This window comes from Aulostomus chinensis, chromosome 8 (genome assembly GCF_037954235.1).
Source record: "Aulostomus chinensis isolate RoL2024-O1b breed Wild chromosome 8, RoL_Achi_v1.0, whole genome shotgun sequence".
NCBI classification, from domain to species: Eukaryota; Metazoa; Chordata; class Actinopteri; order Syngnathiformes; family Aulostomidae; genus Aulostomus; species Aulostomus chinensis.
In genome coordinates, this window is record NC_141327.1 from 9,612,328 (window position 1) to 9,630,944 (window position 18,617).

Below are 18,617 nucleotides of genomic sequence, written 5' to 3' on the forward strand. Positions count from 1 at the left end.
ATCAACGCGAGATCTTACATAATCACGCGTTAGCAGCCACTTGTTTAGAATTCCCGAAAGATGGCGGCGCCTCCAGATGAGGTTAGCCTGCAGTCTCGCATCAGTAAGTCTTCAGATGTTATCATATATCTGTTACTTTTGAATGTCGTTCGAGGCTCAAAATATTGCTAAGGGTTGCGGACATACATTATATGTTTGATCTGGCCGCTGTCAGTCTTGGCACTCCATATGGGACTAGTTTTTCGCGAGTCAAAATAGCGAATGTCTTCTAATCGAAATTGCAGTTGCCATTCCGTTGAAAAACAATCCCAACCAAAGTGTTACCTTTGTTGTAACGTGCCTTTGTTTTTTTTTCTCCCACTGTGTTGCGTTTCACAGTTTTAGTTTAATGTTTATTCATTAACATTGTATTTTGTTTTAAAAAAACAACCAGCAATGTTCAACTAGGTGCCAATCAAATACACTAGCATAGCGTAACCTTAGCTCTTAAAGGATCAAGTCAAGCCAGTTGAGCGAAAGCGATCCCTATCTTGTTTATGTTCTCTTTAACAGTCAACATTTCTAAAAAGTTGAACAGTTGCTCTAAATTACTGAACCAGTTGATTGCATGATCCTATGGTTGTCAATTAAAGGCGTTTAATAAAACCGTGTATCGTTCTTCTTAGCGCTTTCCATATTAAATTGTAATTATCTGGGGAATCATCACATTTCATACTAAACATTAATTTCAAGATGGAAGATGAATATAAGGCCACATATGAAAGTTTCTCTTATGCAGATAAGGCCACCAACCCATTGAACAAGGAGACTGACTGGGACAGTATCAAGGGCTTTTGTGTTCAGCTCAACAATGAACCAGAAGGGTGAGGAACCTTTCAGAGCAGCTTACTGTCTCTTAAAGAAAATATGTGACCCCATTGCTTTACCTTATTTGTTGTAAAGGACATACTTCCTTTCAGCTTCACAGTTTAAGCATCTTCATCCAGTGACCTATATCATGACATCACAGTGCCAAATTATTTGTATTTTTTTAATTTATTGTGTGTTTCAAAATAATTCTCCTTGGCTTGTTTATTTCTGTCTTGTGTTTGCCAATCAGCCCCCAGCTTGCAACAAGACTTCTGGCCCACAAAATCCAGTCTCCTCAGGAGTGGGAGGCTATGCAGGCACTTATGGTAAGAGACTGTGTTACAGTGAAAAAACATTTCCATTATTACACGAATGTAAATCTTCACTTGTATGTGTTTGTTATGTTGTTAACAAGCACAAAGGCTACATATGTCATTATGTTGACAATTGAGGCTTTTTTGTTAAGGTTTATCTGTCTGTACAAAGCTCATCTTTGAACAATTTCCAGGTTCTTGAGATGTGTGTGACAAGCTGTGGGAAGCGGTTTCACAGTGAAGTGGGCAAGTTCCGCTTTCTCAATGAGCTTATAAAGGTGGTTTCGCCCAAGGTAATAATCACTTCCTTTTTTTTAATACCATCCATGCAGTATGACCTTCCCTTTACTCTATATGCGTATTTTGTATGTGTTTGTAACTTATGACAACAGCATTTTGCTTTGTACGCATCGTTAAGCAAAGCAACACCTTGAGTCTGTAGTGATATCCTGCAATGTGAATGTGTTGTGAAGTGCTCAATGTGATAGACTTGAAATGCGTGATGTACATGTGGTCTATTTATTTACATTTATGCCCTCTTGCAGCAACCGTCTGCCCCAACATTTTGTGGGCTCACAGGTGTAATGCCAGTGTTCCCATTTAAAAAACAAAACAAAAAAACAAAACATGCATCAACACCAGGGAAATGTCAGGTTAATGAGATATTGCCTCAAAATCCACATTCTGCAACTGGGACTATTCATTTTTTCAATTTTCATTGGATTACTACGGTTTCCTACTGTATATATTGTATGGATCACTGTCATCTTGTGAGATGCTGATATCCTTCAGTGCAGGTCTAGATGCAATTACTGGTCACACAGCTAAACTGCCTTTTCCACTGAAAAATGTTTATCTTGTTTAGGTGCTGGAATTTCAGCCTCTGTTGTTGGACTAATTTTTCTCTAACAGTAGATGATTTCGTCTACTTTCAGTACTTGGGTTCTCGAGCCCCAGAGCCAGTGAAGAAGAAGGTTTTAGAAATGATGTTCAGCTGGACAATGAGACTACCAGATGAGACCAAGATAGCAGATGCCTATCAAATGCTGAAAAAACAGGGTGAGTTTGAAAATATCCGTAACCATCAAAACCAGGGTCTTTGCCTTGATCTTGATCAGTACTAATGTGCTTTGCCTTGATAGATACTAATGACCTTAAGAAATAATGCACTCCGTAGATTCACAATATTTACTATTGTCCACTGATATTGTGTTTTTACTTCTATCTTATTTTTCCAGTTTTAACAAATAGTTTTTCAGTACCTGTTCTCCTTTTCATGGAAATGATGAGCCACAAGCTTGAGATGAATGGGCCTTATTCATAAAATGTTCTTACACACAGCCTGATGGCTTTGTTCCTCCCCTCTCCTGAGATTTATCGTGTACCTCTTGTAACTGTAACTGTCATCACTCTGGCTCGTAAAGACTTCAATGTTACAAGATGTAACACAATAGACATCAAGGGCAAGGAGTTAGGCTTGGGGTTAGAGTTGCTATCTAGCAACCGAAGTGTCACTGGTTCGATCCTCACTTACCCTGGTGACCATATCGAAGTATCCGTGAGCAAGAACCCCTAATTGCTCCTGATGACCCTGCGACAGATTGGGGACCTGTCCAGGGTGTACCCCGCCTCTTGCTCAATGTCAGTTGGGATAGGCTCCAGCCCCCCACAACACTTAATGGATAAGTGGTATAAGAAATGGATGGATGGGCAAGGAGTTACATTTGGCCTCAGGCTTTTCCTCCTGTCCGTAAGACTAAACTAAGAGCTGATAAACGGCATCCAAAAAAATAATCCACGAGAATATATCATTAATGAGGGCCACTGATTGTAGCCATTCTTAGTTGAAATTAGTGAGTCCAACATTGGCTTTCTGTTGAAGTTACAGATGTAACCTAGGTGGGATGTGTGTTTATGCAGGATTGTGAATGATCTTTGCCCTTTAATTTAAGATGATGTATTTCTGCTTGTTAAGATTTAAAGATTTCCAGAAGTAATGAAATATTGAATTTGCTGACGGTAGCTTAGGGATTTTTCATCTATAATTTTCCATGTCCTATTTGGACTCAGCTCTTGTCAGTACACAACAGGCAATAAAACAATATATTTGTGCATTAGTGGTGTGACAATTCAAGGATGCACTGTGAATTAATACAGATGCATCTAAAATATTAACAGTCAGTTTGTATCAGCACAAAGCTGGAAAAATTCTTGTTTCTATTTTGGCACAGTACATCAACTCTGCAAACATACTGGCCCTCATTTATCAAATGAGCATTCAAACCAGCGCAAATATTAGCGGAGAAAAAAGTGTATGACAAGACTGACGTAAGATTTATGAAACATAAACGTACATATATATACACGTATCACACCAATCCCAGTGTAAGAATGAGCAGCTGTTGATAAATTCCATCCATCATCATCTTCCTCTTATTCCTTACTAGTAAGGGTCGTGGGGGGGCTGGAGCCTATCCCAGCATCTACGGGCGAGAGGTGGGGTTCACCCTGGACAGGTTGCCAGTCCATCGCAGGGCCAACATACAGAGACGAACAACCATTCACACTCACATTCATACCTATGGTCAATTTAGAGTACCCAATCAGCCTAGTCCCCAAATTGCATGTCTTTGGACAGTGGGAGGAAGCTGGAGTACCCGGAGAGAACCCACGCCGGCACGGGGAGAACATGCAAACTCCACACAGAAAAAACCCCGCGCCCGAGCCGGGACTCGAACCCGGAACCTTCTTGCTGTGAGGCCACAGTGCGAACCACTGCACCACTGTGCAGCCCCGGTTGCTAAATTCAGCGGCTGAAATCGTGATTATCATAATCATGCCCCTATAAATGCACGGTTTGGAAGCCACGCCCCTAGAGTTTACAGCATGGGGAGACACAAGCTGGCAGAAAAAAATTTTTTTCAGAGGCTGAACAGAAGACACTCAGGAGTCTGGTAGATAGGGACCTTTTAGTATCGTTTGGTAGCCTTAAATCAGGTGTAACAGGCAAGCAAAAAAGCGCGGCATGTAGAGAAATTACAACTGCAGTCAACAGCGTTTCAACAGTCAATCTGACTATGGAATATTTAAATTTCACATCTGTGATGGTTAATAAAACATTTTATGGTTAAACATTTGATACAACTTAGTTTTACCCACTTAGAATAAAAAGTTATTTTTTTAACAATTGAAATAAGAATTGTGTGTGTCACTCACCGATGAGATGACTTTGACCGTGCAGTGCGCCCTCCTGAAATCGAGTACCTACACTGCCGTTTTGAAAAATGAAAGAGTCGTGCATGCGGGCCACTGTTTTACCATATTCCATCCATCACTCCATCCAGCCATCCATTTTCTACCGCTTAGCCTGTTAAGGGTCGCAGGGGGGCTGGAGACTATTCCAGCAGCCTTTGGGCGTGAGGCAGGGTTCACCCTGGACAGGTCGCCAGTCCATCGCAGGGCCAACATATAAAGACAGACAACCATTTGTACTCACAGCCACGCCTATGGTCAATTTAGAGTATCTAGTTAACCTAGTACCCACTAGGGCTGCAACCAATGACTGTCACCGACTATTGAAACGATTAGTCGACTAATCGGATAATTATTACTTTTTTCTTAAATTTAGCATGAAGTTTATTTAATTATGTGGCAAATGTAAGCACAGGTGGTCATACCTGCTTGGCATTTCTGCCTGACGCACCTCAGACGGTGCCATTGTGCAGACTGCAGGGTCGTCAGCCGGGGGGCCACCCTTCACTGATGTTTCGCTCCATTATCCCCCGGAACATCTCTGAGTGGTGGAGCAGCGACAGGGACATCTCCCTGCCGCCCCCTGCAGCCTGTTGAAAGATCTGTATTCTACCCACACTCTGATCCCAGTGTTATTGTTGTTGTGTATGTGGAATGAGTCCCAGGGGACTGTGCATGGCAGGGACGTCCATCTCCCTGAGTCAAGTGTCGGCCTGACCGTATACCATAACGCCTCTCTTAAGAGCCTTCTTTTCCCCACGCCCTGTCCTTCCTTCTGAGCCATAAGCTCCCTTCCTCGGTCTCCTCCGCAAGGTCATGAAGAGCTCGCTTCCTGTTGGATCCTGCGACTCCAAGAGTCTTCAGTAGCCGCTGTGTGGATGTCCCGGTGAAGCCCCTACATCCGACCTCCACTGGGAAGGTGAACGGTCTCCACCCAGCTTGTGAGCACTTTGTTGCCAGCTCCGCGTACTTGTCCTTCTTATGCTCGTACGAGGCCTCCATGTGTTCCTCCCATGGGACTGTCAGCTCTACCGTGATGATGACTTTGGCAGATGCTGATATCTGGATGTAGGGATGTCATTGTGATCTCTTCAGGGAATTTCAGTTGGCAGCTGAGGTCGGCTGCTAACTGCCACTGGCCTCCTAGTGACAGGAGCGACCACTGTGTCCCCGTGCAGCGCCGCGCTGTCGTCCCTGGCCTGGTAAACTGGATCCACTTCGGGATGTGGTTGGATTCTCCCGGTTTACTTGCTGTTTGCGGGCTTCCAGGATCTCTGCTAGCTTGCGCAGGACCTTGTCAGGCCGCCATCTGTACCTTCCCACAATGCTGTCTTGCATCCAGAGAGGATGTGCTTTAGGTTTGGGTTTGGGGAGCTACAGAGGTGGCAGGGTTCCTCTATGCCAAACCAGGTGAGAAGGTTCCGGGGGCTGGGTAAGGTGTCGTATGTGGCCCTAATCCAGAAGCTCAATCTCGCCTGGGGAGTTCTCCACATGTCGGCCCAAGTGATGGTTCTGTTGATCACAGCCTCCCAAGCAGTCCATCTGCCTTGCTGTTGCTGGCTCACCGCTGTGATCGTGTAGGTTTCCTCCTCTATCTTGGCAACTTCGGAGATCACAAGATCCTTCCTCTCCTTCTTGGTCGCTTTGGACCAGCTCTTTGGTGCTGTTGCCCATCCTAGGCCAGATCTGCCTGACTGTGTGAAGCCAACGATCTCTTGGTGCTTCAGCCGCTCCACTGCCTTGTCAACTGCTTTGGGTGCATTCCACTTCCGTTCAGTACAAATCTGAGGGTTGGCAGGGTCCGTAGAGCCTCTCAGCAAATGATAATAAACACAAGAAAGATGGGTACAATGAAAAATACATCTTTTATTGAACATACTGCGGATTCGTAAAAAAATTAAATAAAAATGTCCTATCTAAAACCAATAAGGCACAGTGCTCAATCAGTAGAGACATATATCCATAAATAAATAAACCTCTGTCCATTTTTTAGGGACAGGCAAATAAATCAAAAATTAAAATCAAGTAAACATTTTTTATAGTGAAAATACGTTATAAAATGTACAATGTATGTCATAAAAACCGTATTACTTGAATGTTACTTGAATCTCAGCGAGGCGAGTCAGAATCCGTTTCGTTCAACTGCCCGACGTGCTTTCTCTTTAAATGTTCGTGCATCACTGAGGTACTGCCATGACACGCAAGGTCTGCTTTACAAACTTTGCAAGTAGTCTTTTTACTCGCCGTATCCAGGCTAAAATGCTCCCAAACTTTAGAAGTTTTGGTACACGTACCTGATGTTGATGCCGCCATTTCTGTATGTTACCGCTCAGAGACAGAGACGCTATTGCGCATGAGCGACTCTTGGCAGAGATTATAATCAAGTAAGATGCCTCACTCTGTTGGAAAAACGCGTCTGGCGACAATAGTCGACAATGGAATTCATTGTCGAATATTTCTATTATAGATTTTTGTCGACAACGTCAACTAATCGTTGCAGCCCTAGTACCCACTTGCATGTCTTTGGTTTGTGGGAGGAAGCCGTAGTACCCAGAGAGAACCCACAAAGGCACAGGGAGACCATGCAAACTCCACATAGAAAGACCCTGTGCTTGAGCAAGGGCTCAAACCCGGAACCTTCTTGCTTTGAGGCAACAGTGCTAACCACTGCACCACCGTGCCACCCTGCTACCATAATCAGAATGCTCATTCTGGTGGCCCTGATTACTTGAACATTAACTGAGTGGTAATTTTTGTGATTGATGTATGCGTAATCATTCACAGATGGTGGCTTCAGACACGCATTGGTACAATCAATGGACTAATCACATTGGAAATCTCATAAAATTCCCTTTTAATCACAGTTTGCTGAGCATCGTGATACGGGAATTGAATATACTCAGCAGAGAGGGAGCTGATCGCCCTCAGAACTGCTGGCATAGTTCAGCTGAATGATAGCTGCGTTATTCCAGACCTATCACCCATCTCCCGCTGAAAAGACCTTTTGGCCAAAACCCCAAGGTGGATAGCACCTGCACTGGCACAGGTATGGCGTTGGAACGCTGGATTTCTCTCCTTAATTGGGATCCTAGGTTGTGGCATAACTCCAGGAGGAGATGCCTTGGGAGACAAAACAACTCATGAGCTACTCGTCACTCTCCTGGAATAAATCTTGGCGGTACCGAAAACCCTCTCTGACCGGATGCGTGCGTTAAGGTCCTAACAGAGCCAGATCTGCCATCGCTGAGCCTTAACCATCTCATAGCCAAGGCTGTCGTATAAATTGGCGACTGATTAAAGGTCCACCGATCACATAACAAATCTGTTAATATAATAATTGCTTTCAATTACAGAATTGTTTGTCGACCTTTGCCTGATTAAAGCAGCTTTCCATACACCAATTCAAATTGAAAGGGTAATCGAGCACATGATTATGTATTTCTATTTTTTTTAATTAATAGGCTATATATTTACCATATGGATTCGTCATGACGCACACATCTTCATCAGTGACAAGACATCCGCTGTTAAAACAACTCTCCAACTCCTGTCCATGAACCACAAGTCACCTCATGTCCAATTGAAATTTGTGTACATGAAATCATACCTGCCGTTAGATTTCATTCACGCTCAAATTGATGAATGCCACAGCGTGCGTAGTGAACGTGAATGAACGTACGCTTGTTTTACACTTGTTTTCAGTCGTATGCTCATTTGATAAATGACTCAATCACTATATTACCATACTTGCTGGATGCTATTGCTTCTGATTCCTTAAGATGCTGCTGCAAGTTATGCAAAAAACACCAAGCATCAGTATAATACAGATCCCCAAACCTCACCTCCCACATCCAGAGATGCCATGGTAAAGTCTCAACTAAATAGCTCCTGTAATTAAGTGTTTGTTGGATTTTAGGACGTAGCGGAGCACGCCAACCACAGCAGCTTTTATAGAGGCTACATTATACAAAAACATAACAGTTATGCATACTAGTCTAGGGAACATGGAATTCTGCCTGACACACTTGGCCCTAATGAATTAACCAAGAGAAAAAAGCATGTAGTGATGCCTTTTGGTTGGTTTGGATTCTTCTATATACGAATGGAAGCCAAACCAAATGCAAAAACACTCAACTGAAGTTTACAAACTCAAATAAGCAAATGAACTATTGGCATGATCACACCTAGTTGTCAAGTACTGATGTAGCACCATCAGTATGACAAATATGAAGAGGTTGCTTTTTATTCTCAAAAGTCAGAGGTGACCTAGATCTTTGCACTCTGTACATAAAGGAGTTGATAGATTGTTTATTCGTGTCAGGCTAATTGATGGCCTTGTTCTCTTCCAGGCATTGTCAAGCAGGATCCCAAACTTCCTGATGACAAGTCCCTTGCACTCCCTCCACCCAGAACCAAAAGTGCCATCTTCGATGATGAGGAGAAATCTAAGGTGTGTAGCGTGAGTGATGAAGAACCACCAAGCGCCTAGCCTTGTAGAATCAATATTGGTTCACCATCTTGTCAGATTCGTCCCAATAGCTGTGCTCATCCTAAGTGAAAATTTGTAAGGGAACAGCAGTTTACAAAGTGCTCTTCCTCTTCTCTTTCCTCTCCCTCCTATGTGCTGTCCTGTTTTTGTAGACACTGTCTCACTTGTTGAACAGCACTCACCCAGAGGATCTAAGAGCGGCAAACAAGCTCATTAAGGAAATGGTCCAAGAGGTGAGTCACTGGCTGCCCTGTTAAGCACATGTGGTGAACAGTTTGTGGCCACACATTCTTTCATTGTACAAAAGCACCTAACTACTTAATTTTTTTTTTACTTTCTAAAGGAGGGCGGCACGTTGGTGCCGTGGTTATTGATATTATATATAATTATAATAATTATTATAATTATTGCATATTCAATGGTGGTGATGGTTAGCACTGTCACCTCAAAGCAAGAAGGTTCTGGCTTTGAGCCCCGGTTTGAGCACGGGATCTTTTTGTGTGGAGTTTGCATGTTCTGCCTTTGCCTGGAAGCCTGTACCCTGGCTTCCTCCCACAATCCAAAGACATGCAAGAGGGGACTAGGTAAATCGGATACTCTAAATAGACCTTAGGTGTGGCTGTGAGACCCAGTGGTTGTCTGCCTACATGTGTTGGCCCTGGGATGGACTGGTGACCTGTCCAGGGTGAACCCCACCTCTCGCCTGAAAGCAGCTGGGATGGGCTCCAGCCCCCCCCCCCCCCCCCCCCCCGCGACCCATAACAGGATAAGCGGTAGAAAATGGATGGATGGATGGACTTTCTAAAGGAATAGTCTTGAGCTTCTCTTAATCCTCCTGATGATATTGTCTGAAATGAAATTGTGCAAAAAAGCCAAAATTTGACATTAAAAATTGTATAGCTTCAAGGTATTAAGAAAATCTGTTGGTCTTTGTTTTAGGATCAGAAACGTGTGGAGAAGGCATCGAAACGCGTGAACGCCATCCAAGAGGTGAAGGAGAGTGTGAGCCTGCTGAGCCAGCTGTTGGAGGACTATAGCACAGAGAGCTGCTCCCAGAGCAACCAGGAGCTCATTAAGGTTCTTCAAGCTCAGCACATTGAAACAAGCTTCAGCTGCAGATTTCCACTCCTGCTGGTAAGACTAGAGCTGTGGTTTTCATGTTTTAAATGTGTGTGCATTTACAGGATCTTTACCAGCGCTGTGAAAAGATGCGGCCCACACTTTTCCGATTAGCAAGTGATACGGACGACAGCGATGAAGCCTTAGGTAATGCTACTGACATTATGGAAGACAGAACAGGGCTTTCATTAGGTCACTTTTTTTCATTTTATGGGCCTCCTTCTTAAGTGGAAAACTGATAAAGTGTTGCTAATGGGATTATTTTGTGCTTCCAGCGGACATATTGGAGGCCAATGACAGCCTGACCCAGGTTATCAACCTCTACAGGCAGCTTGTAAAGGGTGAGCAGGTGACAAATGATGGCATAACCATGTCCTCAGAAGCAGGTAGGTGCTTGTAGTTATGGGTTTTTGAGGTCATTACATGAAACATTTTATTTGGCTGTCATAACTCTGCTAACATTCACAGATGTCAGCAGTAGTTTAGCACTTGTAGACCTGACAGGACTTAGCGCATCAACCAACGAAGCACTATCTGATCCAGAGCCCTCTGAAACCCTGACTCAGAACATGGGCATCAGCCTCTTGGATGATGAACTCATGTCGCTGGGTAAGCACAGGAAACTCATCTGGCTTGTAAACTCAAAGACGGCTTACTAACCTGAAGTTTCTAACAAGTCAGCAATGTGAGACCAGCTCTGTCCACACAGCTCAGCGATGACATTTGTTTTTAATGTTTATATCAACGAGACATACGCAACAAACATGAATTAACTTGCTTTGTTATCGATCTTCTAGGTTTGAATGTAACCGAAAACTCAGAGACTCAGAACAGTTTACAGGTGGGAAATAATACTGTATGTCTTTACACTAAAGTTATTGGCCCTCATTTATCAAACAAGTGTACAAACCAGTGCAAATACGAGCAGAAAAATCAGCGTAGGACAGGACACATGAAATTTACGGAACATGTATCACACCACTCTCAGGGTAAAAATGAGTGGCTGTTGATAAATTTGGCGGCTGAAATCCATCATAATTTTTATATCACGCTGTCTATAAACGCACGGTTAAGAAGCCGCACTCCTAGAGTTTATGACACGTAGAGACGCAAGCCGTTGGAAGAAAAAAAAGGCAAGCAAAAAAATGCGGTGTGGAGAGAAATCACTGCTGCAGTAAACAGCGCTTCCATAGTCAATCTGACTATGGAATATTTAAATTTCTGCATCTGTGATGGTTGACAAAACATTTGATGTGTGCATAACTCACCGATGAGATGACTCCAAACCATGAATTGCGCCCTCCTGTAACTGAGTACCAACACTGCCATTTTGAAAAATGAGCGAGTCGTGCGTGCCTCCGTGCCACCGGGCTACCATAATCAGAATGCTCATTCTGGTGGCCCTGATTACTTGAACATTCACTGAGTGGTAATTTTTGTGATTGATGTATGCGTAATCATTCACAGATGGTGGCTTCAGACACGCATTGGTACAATCAATGGACTAATCACATTGGAAATCTCATAAAATTCCCTTTTAATCACAGTTTGCTGAGCATCGTGATACGGGAATTGAATATACTCAGCAGAGAGGGAGCTGATCGCCCTCAGAACTGCTGGCATAGTTCAGCTGAGTGATAGCTGGGTTATTCCAGACCTATCACCCATCGCCCACTGAAAGGACCCGTTGGCCCAAAACCCCAAGGTGGATAGCACCTGCACTGGCACAGGTATGGCATTGGAACGCTGGATTTCTCTCCTTAATTGGGATCCTAGGTTGTGGCATAACTCCAGGAGGAGATGCCTAGGGAGACAAAACCACTTACGAGCTACTCGTCACTCTCCTGGAATAAATCTTGGCGGTACCGAAAAACCCTCTCTGACCTGATGCGTGCATTAAGGTCCTAACAGAGCCAGATCTGCCATCACTGAGCCTTAACCATCTCATAGTCAAGGCTGTCGTATAAATTGGCGACTGATTAAAGTTCCACCTATCACATCACAAATCTGTTAATATAATAATTGCTTTCAATTACAGGATTGTTTGTCGACCTTTGCCTGATTAAAGCAGCTTTCCATACACCAATTCAAATTGAAAGGGTAATTAGGCACACATCTATGTATTTAAAAAATATTTTTAATTAATAGGCTACATATTTACCCATAAGGATTTGTCCTGATGCACACATCTTCATCAGTGACAAGACATCCGCTGTTAAAACAACTCTCCAGCTCCTGTCCATGAACCACAAGTCACCTCACTTCCAATTGAAATTTGTGTACATGAACTCAGACCTGCCGTTAGATTTCATTCACACTCAAATTGGTAAATGCCACAGCGTGCGTAGAAATGAACGTACGCATGTTTTATGATGGTTTTTGGTCGTAGTCTCATTTGATAAATGAGGGCCATTATTTGTAAAAGTCTCACTTTGACAGTTTAAATTGTGGTTTAAAAAAAACTTGTCCACTGACTAAAATGGCTGTTATCACATTCTACACACACTGACTGCAAACTGACAATGGCTTTTCAGTCATTTTACATCCCATCCCCACTATAGAGTCTTGACATGCAAACCCTTGTTTCTCTCTCTTAGTCGTCTGATATTCCAGAATTATCTGCCTCGTCAGTTCCAGCTGCTGTGTTGCTACCAGCTGTGAAACAAACTTCTCAGACTCCACCAGTAGGGGGCCCTGTTATCACATCCAAAGCCATGGATGAGCTGGACTTACTTGGGAAGACTTTGTTACAGCAGTCCCTACCTCCAGAGAGCCTGCAGGTCAAATGGTAATTATATAAGTACACATGTTCGTATTTGTTTTTAAACTGAAATCTGTTTTTTTTTTTTTTCTGATGCAAGTGTCATTTTTTAATCACTGTAGTGATTTTCCTCTGTTTTAAAAGGGCAGTTTCGTGCTTTTTGAGTCAAGTGCATTCAGGTCTTTCCTAGACAATAGGGCTGAGCTAAAGGTTTGTCACATAGGAAATGTTTTTGGATGATGAAATATCACAGAAATGATTTTGGTACATGATATTATTGTTATTGTAAGAGCATTTACTGACACTGATTTGAAAACAGCATAATAATGCCACAAAGAGATTAACTTTTAATTCTGAAGAATATTCAGTCAGACTTTAGTGTGATTTTGAGTGTGAAAAATATAAAAAAATATATCCTAGATAAATGAACATATAGACAATTGATCTTGAAAACTGACGTTGATGCTGCTTTTTAAGTAAGACTCATGTAAATGAAATTTTGAGGTGGGTAAAATTATTGTGTGTGACACACATGTATGTCATTGCACAGTAATTATTTTGACATACCTACTGAGCTACTCAAGGGGCCATGCTACATATTTAGCTTCACCCTTAATCATATTCATTGGCTCATCCATCTTTCAGTGTAGCTCCAGCAGTGAATTAGAAATGCTAGCAGAAGGTAAAAGATTTTTAGTCTCTACCAAAAACTAGCATTTACTGCTAACAGGCAGTGTATCTGCATCTCAGACATGTGTCAGCCTCTAAGTTTCTGACACAAGATACAAGACCCGTCGTAATTCTAACATATCTGTGACCCCCCCCCCACGTTGCTGTGACATACAGGGACAAGCTCCAACCTCAATCAAGAGTCAGCTTACGAGATCTTCAGACCAAGTCCAACAGTAACTGCAGACTTGCTCCCACTGCAGCTCCTATGTCTGCCTCCAGCTCAGTTCATGAACAGCCCGACACTCTTCTCATGTCAAATCACAGTTTTTCGACCGTCGACAAAGGTTCCCTCCCTGCTGTTGACCCCCACGACAACATCTCACTGGTTGATGTTATGGTGCCTCTGGAATTAATCCACCCAAGTAAGCACAATCAGCTGGGCCTTGAAGGGTGTTTATAACCCCAAACACCAATGAAAGACCAATTTCAAACATTTATACAGCCAATAGTTTCCCATTTTTGTGTTTGTCTGCATATCTTTCAGGCAGCTTGCTACCAGTATCTGTATTTGACAAACACAGCCTCCAGGTTTTGTTTAATTTTGCCCGTGACTGTCCACCATCACGCCCTGATGTGCTGGTGGTGATCATCTCCATGCTGTCCTTAGCCCCCATTCCTGTCACCAACATCCGATTTCAGGCAGCTGTACCCAAGGTAGGTTTAGTTTTGATGTTCTTAATAATGGCAAAAGACCCACTGGACCTAGCAGTCACACCAACCCACAGTCAAATGACACTTCCAAGTGAGCCTCTGAGTTTTGAATTGTATAAACCATACCTGTTAACTAATTGATTAGTTTTTAAAGTTTGGTCTGTGTCTCTTTTGCTCAGGTGATGAAACTGAAGCTTCAGCCTCCCTCTAATACTGAGCTCCCAGCGTTCAATCCCATCCTCCCCCCAGCCGCCATCACACAGATCCTTCTGTTGGCCAACCCTCTCAAGGTACACTATCTGTGATGCGGCCTTCTAGTTTGATATATCTATTCAATGTAGTTGCATTTCTCTGCAAGATGGTTGATTACAGAATTTAATGTAGCCATAGAAATACAAAGGAATGGTAATGGAGATTCATTTTTCATGAACATTTGTGAGTTCATGTTTAAAAATGGATAACTGGGAATCAGGCAGCTGTGTACATGACACAGAAGCAAGTAAAGGGTGCAGGTGTTTCTTCACAGTGGCATAGCCAGTTGAATAGAACTAAACTGAAAGCTCACTCGTGCTTGTTCCGGCTTATCTATCCTTTCTGTGTTTGACAAAGTCAGCTCCCAATGTTAAATCCAACACACACAGCAGAGCAACAGTTAGTGTTGAGAAGTAAAATGAGGAATTAGAAACACGATATTTCCACTGGGTTGGTCCACAGTCATGCTTTTACATACCAGAGCTCAAGCCCCACAGACACCATGAAAGAAAGATCCAAAGACCAAAATGTTAATATTTCTGTCGGCTGAGGGTGTTTATTCTCTGTGGGCAAGGGCTGGAGCCTATCCCAGCAGCCTTAAGGCGAGAGGCAGGGTTCACCCTGGACGGGTCACCATTCCATCACAGGACCAACACATATAGACAGACAACCATTCACACTCACAGTCACACCTACGGTCAATTTAGAGTATCAATCAGCCTTGTCCCCTCTTGATGTCTTTGGACTGTGGGAGGAAGCTGGAGTACCAGAGAGAACCCACACAGGAACAGGGAGAACATGGAGACTCACACAGAAAGATCCTGTGCTCAAGCTGGGCCTCGAACCCGCAATCTTCTCGCTGTGAGGCGACAGTGCTAACCACTGCACCACCGCGCTGCCCGTCAAAAGAAAAAAAGTTTTTTTCTTTTTAATAGAGCAATAGAAATGTAGACATAGCAATAACCTTTGTCTCTCTTGTTTCAGGAAAAAGTTCGTATGCGGTTCAAGCTTACATTCAACTTGGGGGACAAATCCTATGATGAATCTGGTGACGTGGACCACTTTCCTCCTCCAGACACCTGGGGCAAGCTTTAGGAAGAAATACCTCCCACCCTGTCATCTGATCTGCACGTTCCTTTGGATTTTGGTTTAAGTCCCTGAGCGCCAGTACAGGCAAGAGAGCCTCATCACTCATCAATGGTTTCAAAACAAACTGTCCTGAGACCAGTAATGGGAAATGGCTTCTGCCTTGTGCCTTCATGTCCTTAGTCCATCCTCTCTCTGTAGCCACCTTTTTTCTTCCAACAATCAGTCCCATGCAGTGATTTAAAGAAACCAGGCAAAAAAATGTTAAAAGATGCCATGCATTGACTGTGGGGAACTCAAGTTGAGCCTTTTCATAAGTGAATGTGTACAGTTGGCTGATTTAGATGCTGTGGAACAATCCTCTTGGATGTCATGTGAATTGCATTCTGTTCAAAACAGTTAATCTTTAGTGTCATATGCATTCCTAACTTTTGCGTCAAGCTCTGAGTATTTTAACAACATTTTGGTCCAGTATTTATCTCAAGTGTTCAGATCAGGCCCATTAGTACACAGATAACATTCGTCAGTCTGCAGTGAAGTCAGTTACATGTTTAAACAGGATGGCAATTCATGATTTCCCGCATTTTCAGCATCCATCCTCAGATATTCTAGGGAATGGGCCCTTTTCACTGCAACCACCTTGGCATGTCACAGCAACACAGGTGAGCTCCATCAAATTAAGTATGGTGCCGTTGGTAGAGTTCGTCGCAGCCACCACTGTGAGCCAGTGTAGAGAATACTAGAACCCTGATCCACCTGAACAGAGCAGGGTCACAACTATTTTGGTAATATTTACCCTGCAGTAAAAAGGCTGCTGTGAAAAGTCTATAATAAAAGTACATAGTGGCAGGTGCAACAACAGAGTATGAGAGAGATGAGAAATATGTCATTTGCATATTCCCCAAAAGATCAGCAAGTGTAAACACCTGTTTTGACAATCAAACCAAAAGCCAGAAATAATGAGCCATTCAATTATGTTTGGAATAGTCATTTTTTTCATTTACTAAATCAGAATTTAGATTGAACTCCTTATATTCAGTAACGTTATTAATTGGTGGAGTCCACTGGTAAATGGTGTCATGCTCAATTTACTAGCATAGCAGTTTCAATGTACCCCAGACGATTATGTGGTTGTTAAACTAAAAATATTTATAAACTCCCAAGATTTAAAATAACAGTAATGTTTTCCCTGTAATCTAACAGAAGTGGTACACAGTAAAAGGAGTTTATCAGAAATTCTGTTGTACCTGATCCAGGAGAGAATAGATTCATCCAAGCTCCTAATGTATACTGACTCGGTTTTCATGTCAAGTTTATCAGCCGTATTATGATGTAATTCCTTCCGTCCTTTTTCACAGCTAACATTTTGACTCATCCTAATAGGAAAACATTGTTAATGTTTCCACTCTATTCACATCTGGTCATGAGAGTGTGTTTCTGGATACAAACTGGAATTCTTTTTTCATGAAAATTATTTCCTACTGTAATGCGTCAAAATGTTAGCGTTGTGAAGTTAGCCTCTCCTCCTTTCCAAATACATAAATTAAACTCTTTATTTCTGCACTTTGTTTTCAGAAGATCAGAACACTTTTTTATCATTGTGTAACTCTCAGGATTTGATTTGTTTTACACATTAGCTTTCATGCACTTTTATTTCATTTTTGCACATATACATTCTGTTGTATAGCATATAGTCTTTGCTGTCTGTCCACTGTTGATGAACCCAAAGAGGGAGATGTGTAGTTCTAAGTTAACATCGTTGACATCTGATTTGATTCTACCACATGTGCCTGAGATGAAACTCATGATTTTCTCTTACTTTGTACATACAGGTGTAAGAATGATTTAATCTTGGTTTCCGTTGTTGTGCACTCATATCATCATCAGAAAAGACTTTGGGAAACCGGTGGTGGAATAATCTTAAAATCCATGTACATGAAGTATATTTGGAGCATTTAGATGATGAAGACTAAAATAAAATGTGATTGGATGCAGGCTGGTTTAATGTGTGCTGTCAAATTACAAAATACACGACTTAAATTGAAAGGATGAAAGATAAAGCTAGAGTTTACTTATGAATCAACTGCTGGGAAACATTTTCATCCTTGAAAGCAGTTGTAGGTAATTATATTGCAAAAAAACAAGCTGCCAAGGTAATATGATGGGTTATTTATGTCCATATAAAATACAGCTATTGAATGTTGATATTTAAAAGTATGAGGCTCACATGATCCTATATGACGCAGGAGTCATATTATCAAGGTTGTTTTTAAACTGACATCAGGCATCATTCAAGAAATGCTGTTTCACACAAAAATAATAGGCAATGGCAAGGCAATTTTTTTGTAGAGACCGTTTTCACCAACAGTTTGTCTCAAAGGGCTTTACGTGGCATAACAACATCCTCTGCCCTTAGACCCTCACATCGACTGAGGAAAAATTCCATAGAAAACCCTTTTAACAGGGAAAAATCTGAGAAACCTCAGGGTGAGCAACAGAGGAGGGATCCCTCACCCAGGACGGTGGGACAAGTCTGCTCTTCGACATACTGAGGGTGTCAGCATCCCGGACCGAAACTGGGAGACGGTTCCACAGGAGGGGAGCTTGATTACTGAAGGGTCTGGCTCCCATTCTAATTTTAGAAACTTTAGGGACTACAAATAACCCTGCATCCTGGGAGCAAAGGGTTCTACTTGGATAATCGGGGACTATGAGCTCTGTCAGGTATGAAGGAGCCTGATTGTTGAGGGCTTTGCACGTTAGAAGAGGAATTTAAAATTCTATTCTGAATTTAACAGGGAGCCAATGCAGAGAAGCCATTACAGGACAGACATGGTCTCTTCTACAAGTTCGAGTCAACACACGGGCAGCAGCATTTTGGAGCAGCTGGAGAGTCTTTAGGGACTTATTGGTGCAGCCTGATAGGAGGGAAGTGCAGTAATCCAGCCTGGAAGTGACAAAAGCATAGACTTTTTTTCTGCATCTTTTAGAGACAGGATGTGTCTGATCTTAGCAATGTTACCTAAATGAATGAAAGCAGTCCTGGAGATTGCTGAATTTGGGACAGATCCTGATCAAAGAGAACTCCTAGGTTCCTAACAGTAGTGCTGGG

At 42.5% G+C, this 18,617-nt stretch overlaps 1 protein-coding gene across 2 annotated transcripts; it reads left to right on the plus strand.

Moving 5' to 3' along the window:
• Positions 1-30: 30 nt before the first annotated feature.
• LOC147257033 (ADP-ribosylation factor-binding protein GGA1-like) lies at positions 31-17,494 on the plus strand. Of its 2 annotated transcripts, XM_086210762.1 has the most exons (17): positions 31-103; positions 779-863; positions 1,100-1,175; positions 1,358-1,456; positions 2,099-2,222; positions 8,765-8,865; positions 9,057-9,137; positions 9,844-9,981; positions 10,089-10,170; positions 10,299-10,409; positions 10,492-10,632; positions 10,821-10,864; positions 12,621-12,811; positions 13,631-13,878; positions 14,001-14,170; positions 14,347-14,457; positions 15,404-17,494. In XM_086210762.1, the coding sequence occupies exons 1-17, from the start codon at positions 61-63 to the stop codon at positions 15,512-15,514; spliced, it is 1,956 nt and encodes a 651-aa protein (XP_086066888.1). In that variant the 5' UTR covers positions 31-60; the 3' UTR covers positions 15,515-17,494. The 2 variants fall into 2 exon arrangements, with proteins under 2 accessions (XP_086066888.1, XP_086066889.1); XM_086210763.1 differs by lacking the exon at positions 779-863 and having other exon boundaries at positions 51-103.
• The last annotated feature ends 1,123 nt before the right edge of the window (positions 17,495-18,617 follow it).

What these genes read in the sequence shown, in the direction of transcription:
- LOC147257033 (XM_086210762.1), top strand. Translation starts at nt 61, where the DNA reads ATGGCGGCGCCTCCAGATGAGGTTAGCCTGCAGTCTCGCATCA. An exon ending in GCAACCAGGAGCTCATTAAG is followed by an intron (nt 9,982 to 10,088) that starts GTTCTTCAAGCT and finishes GTGCATTTACAG; the next exon opens with GATCTTTACCAGCGCTGTGA. An exon ending in GAGAGCCTGCAGGTCAAATG is followed by an intron (nt 12,812 to 13,630) that starts GTAATTATATAA and finishes TGTGACATACAG; the next exon opens with GGACAAGCTCCAACCTCAAT.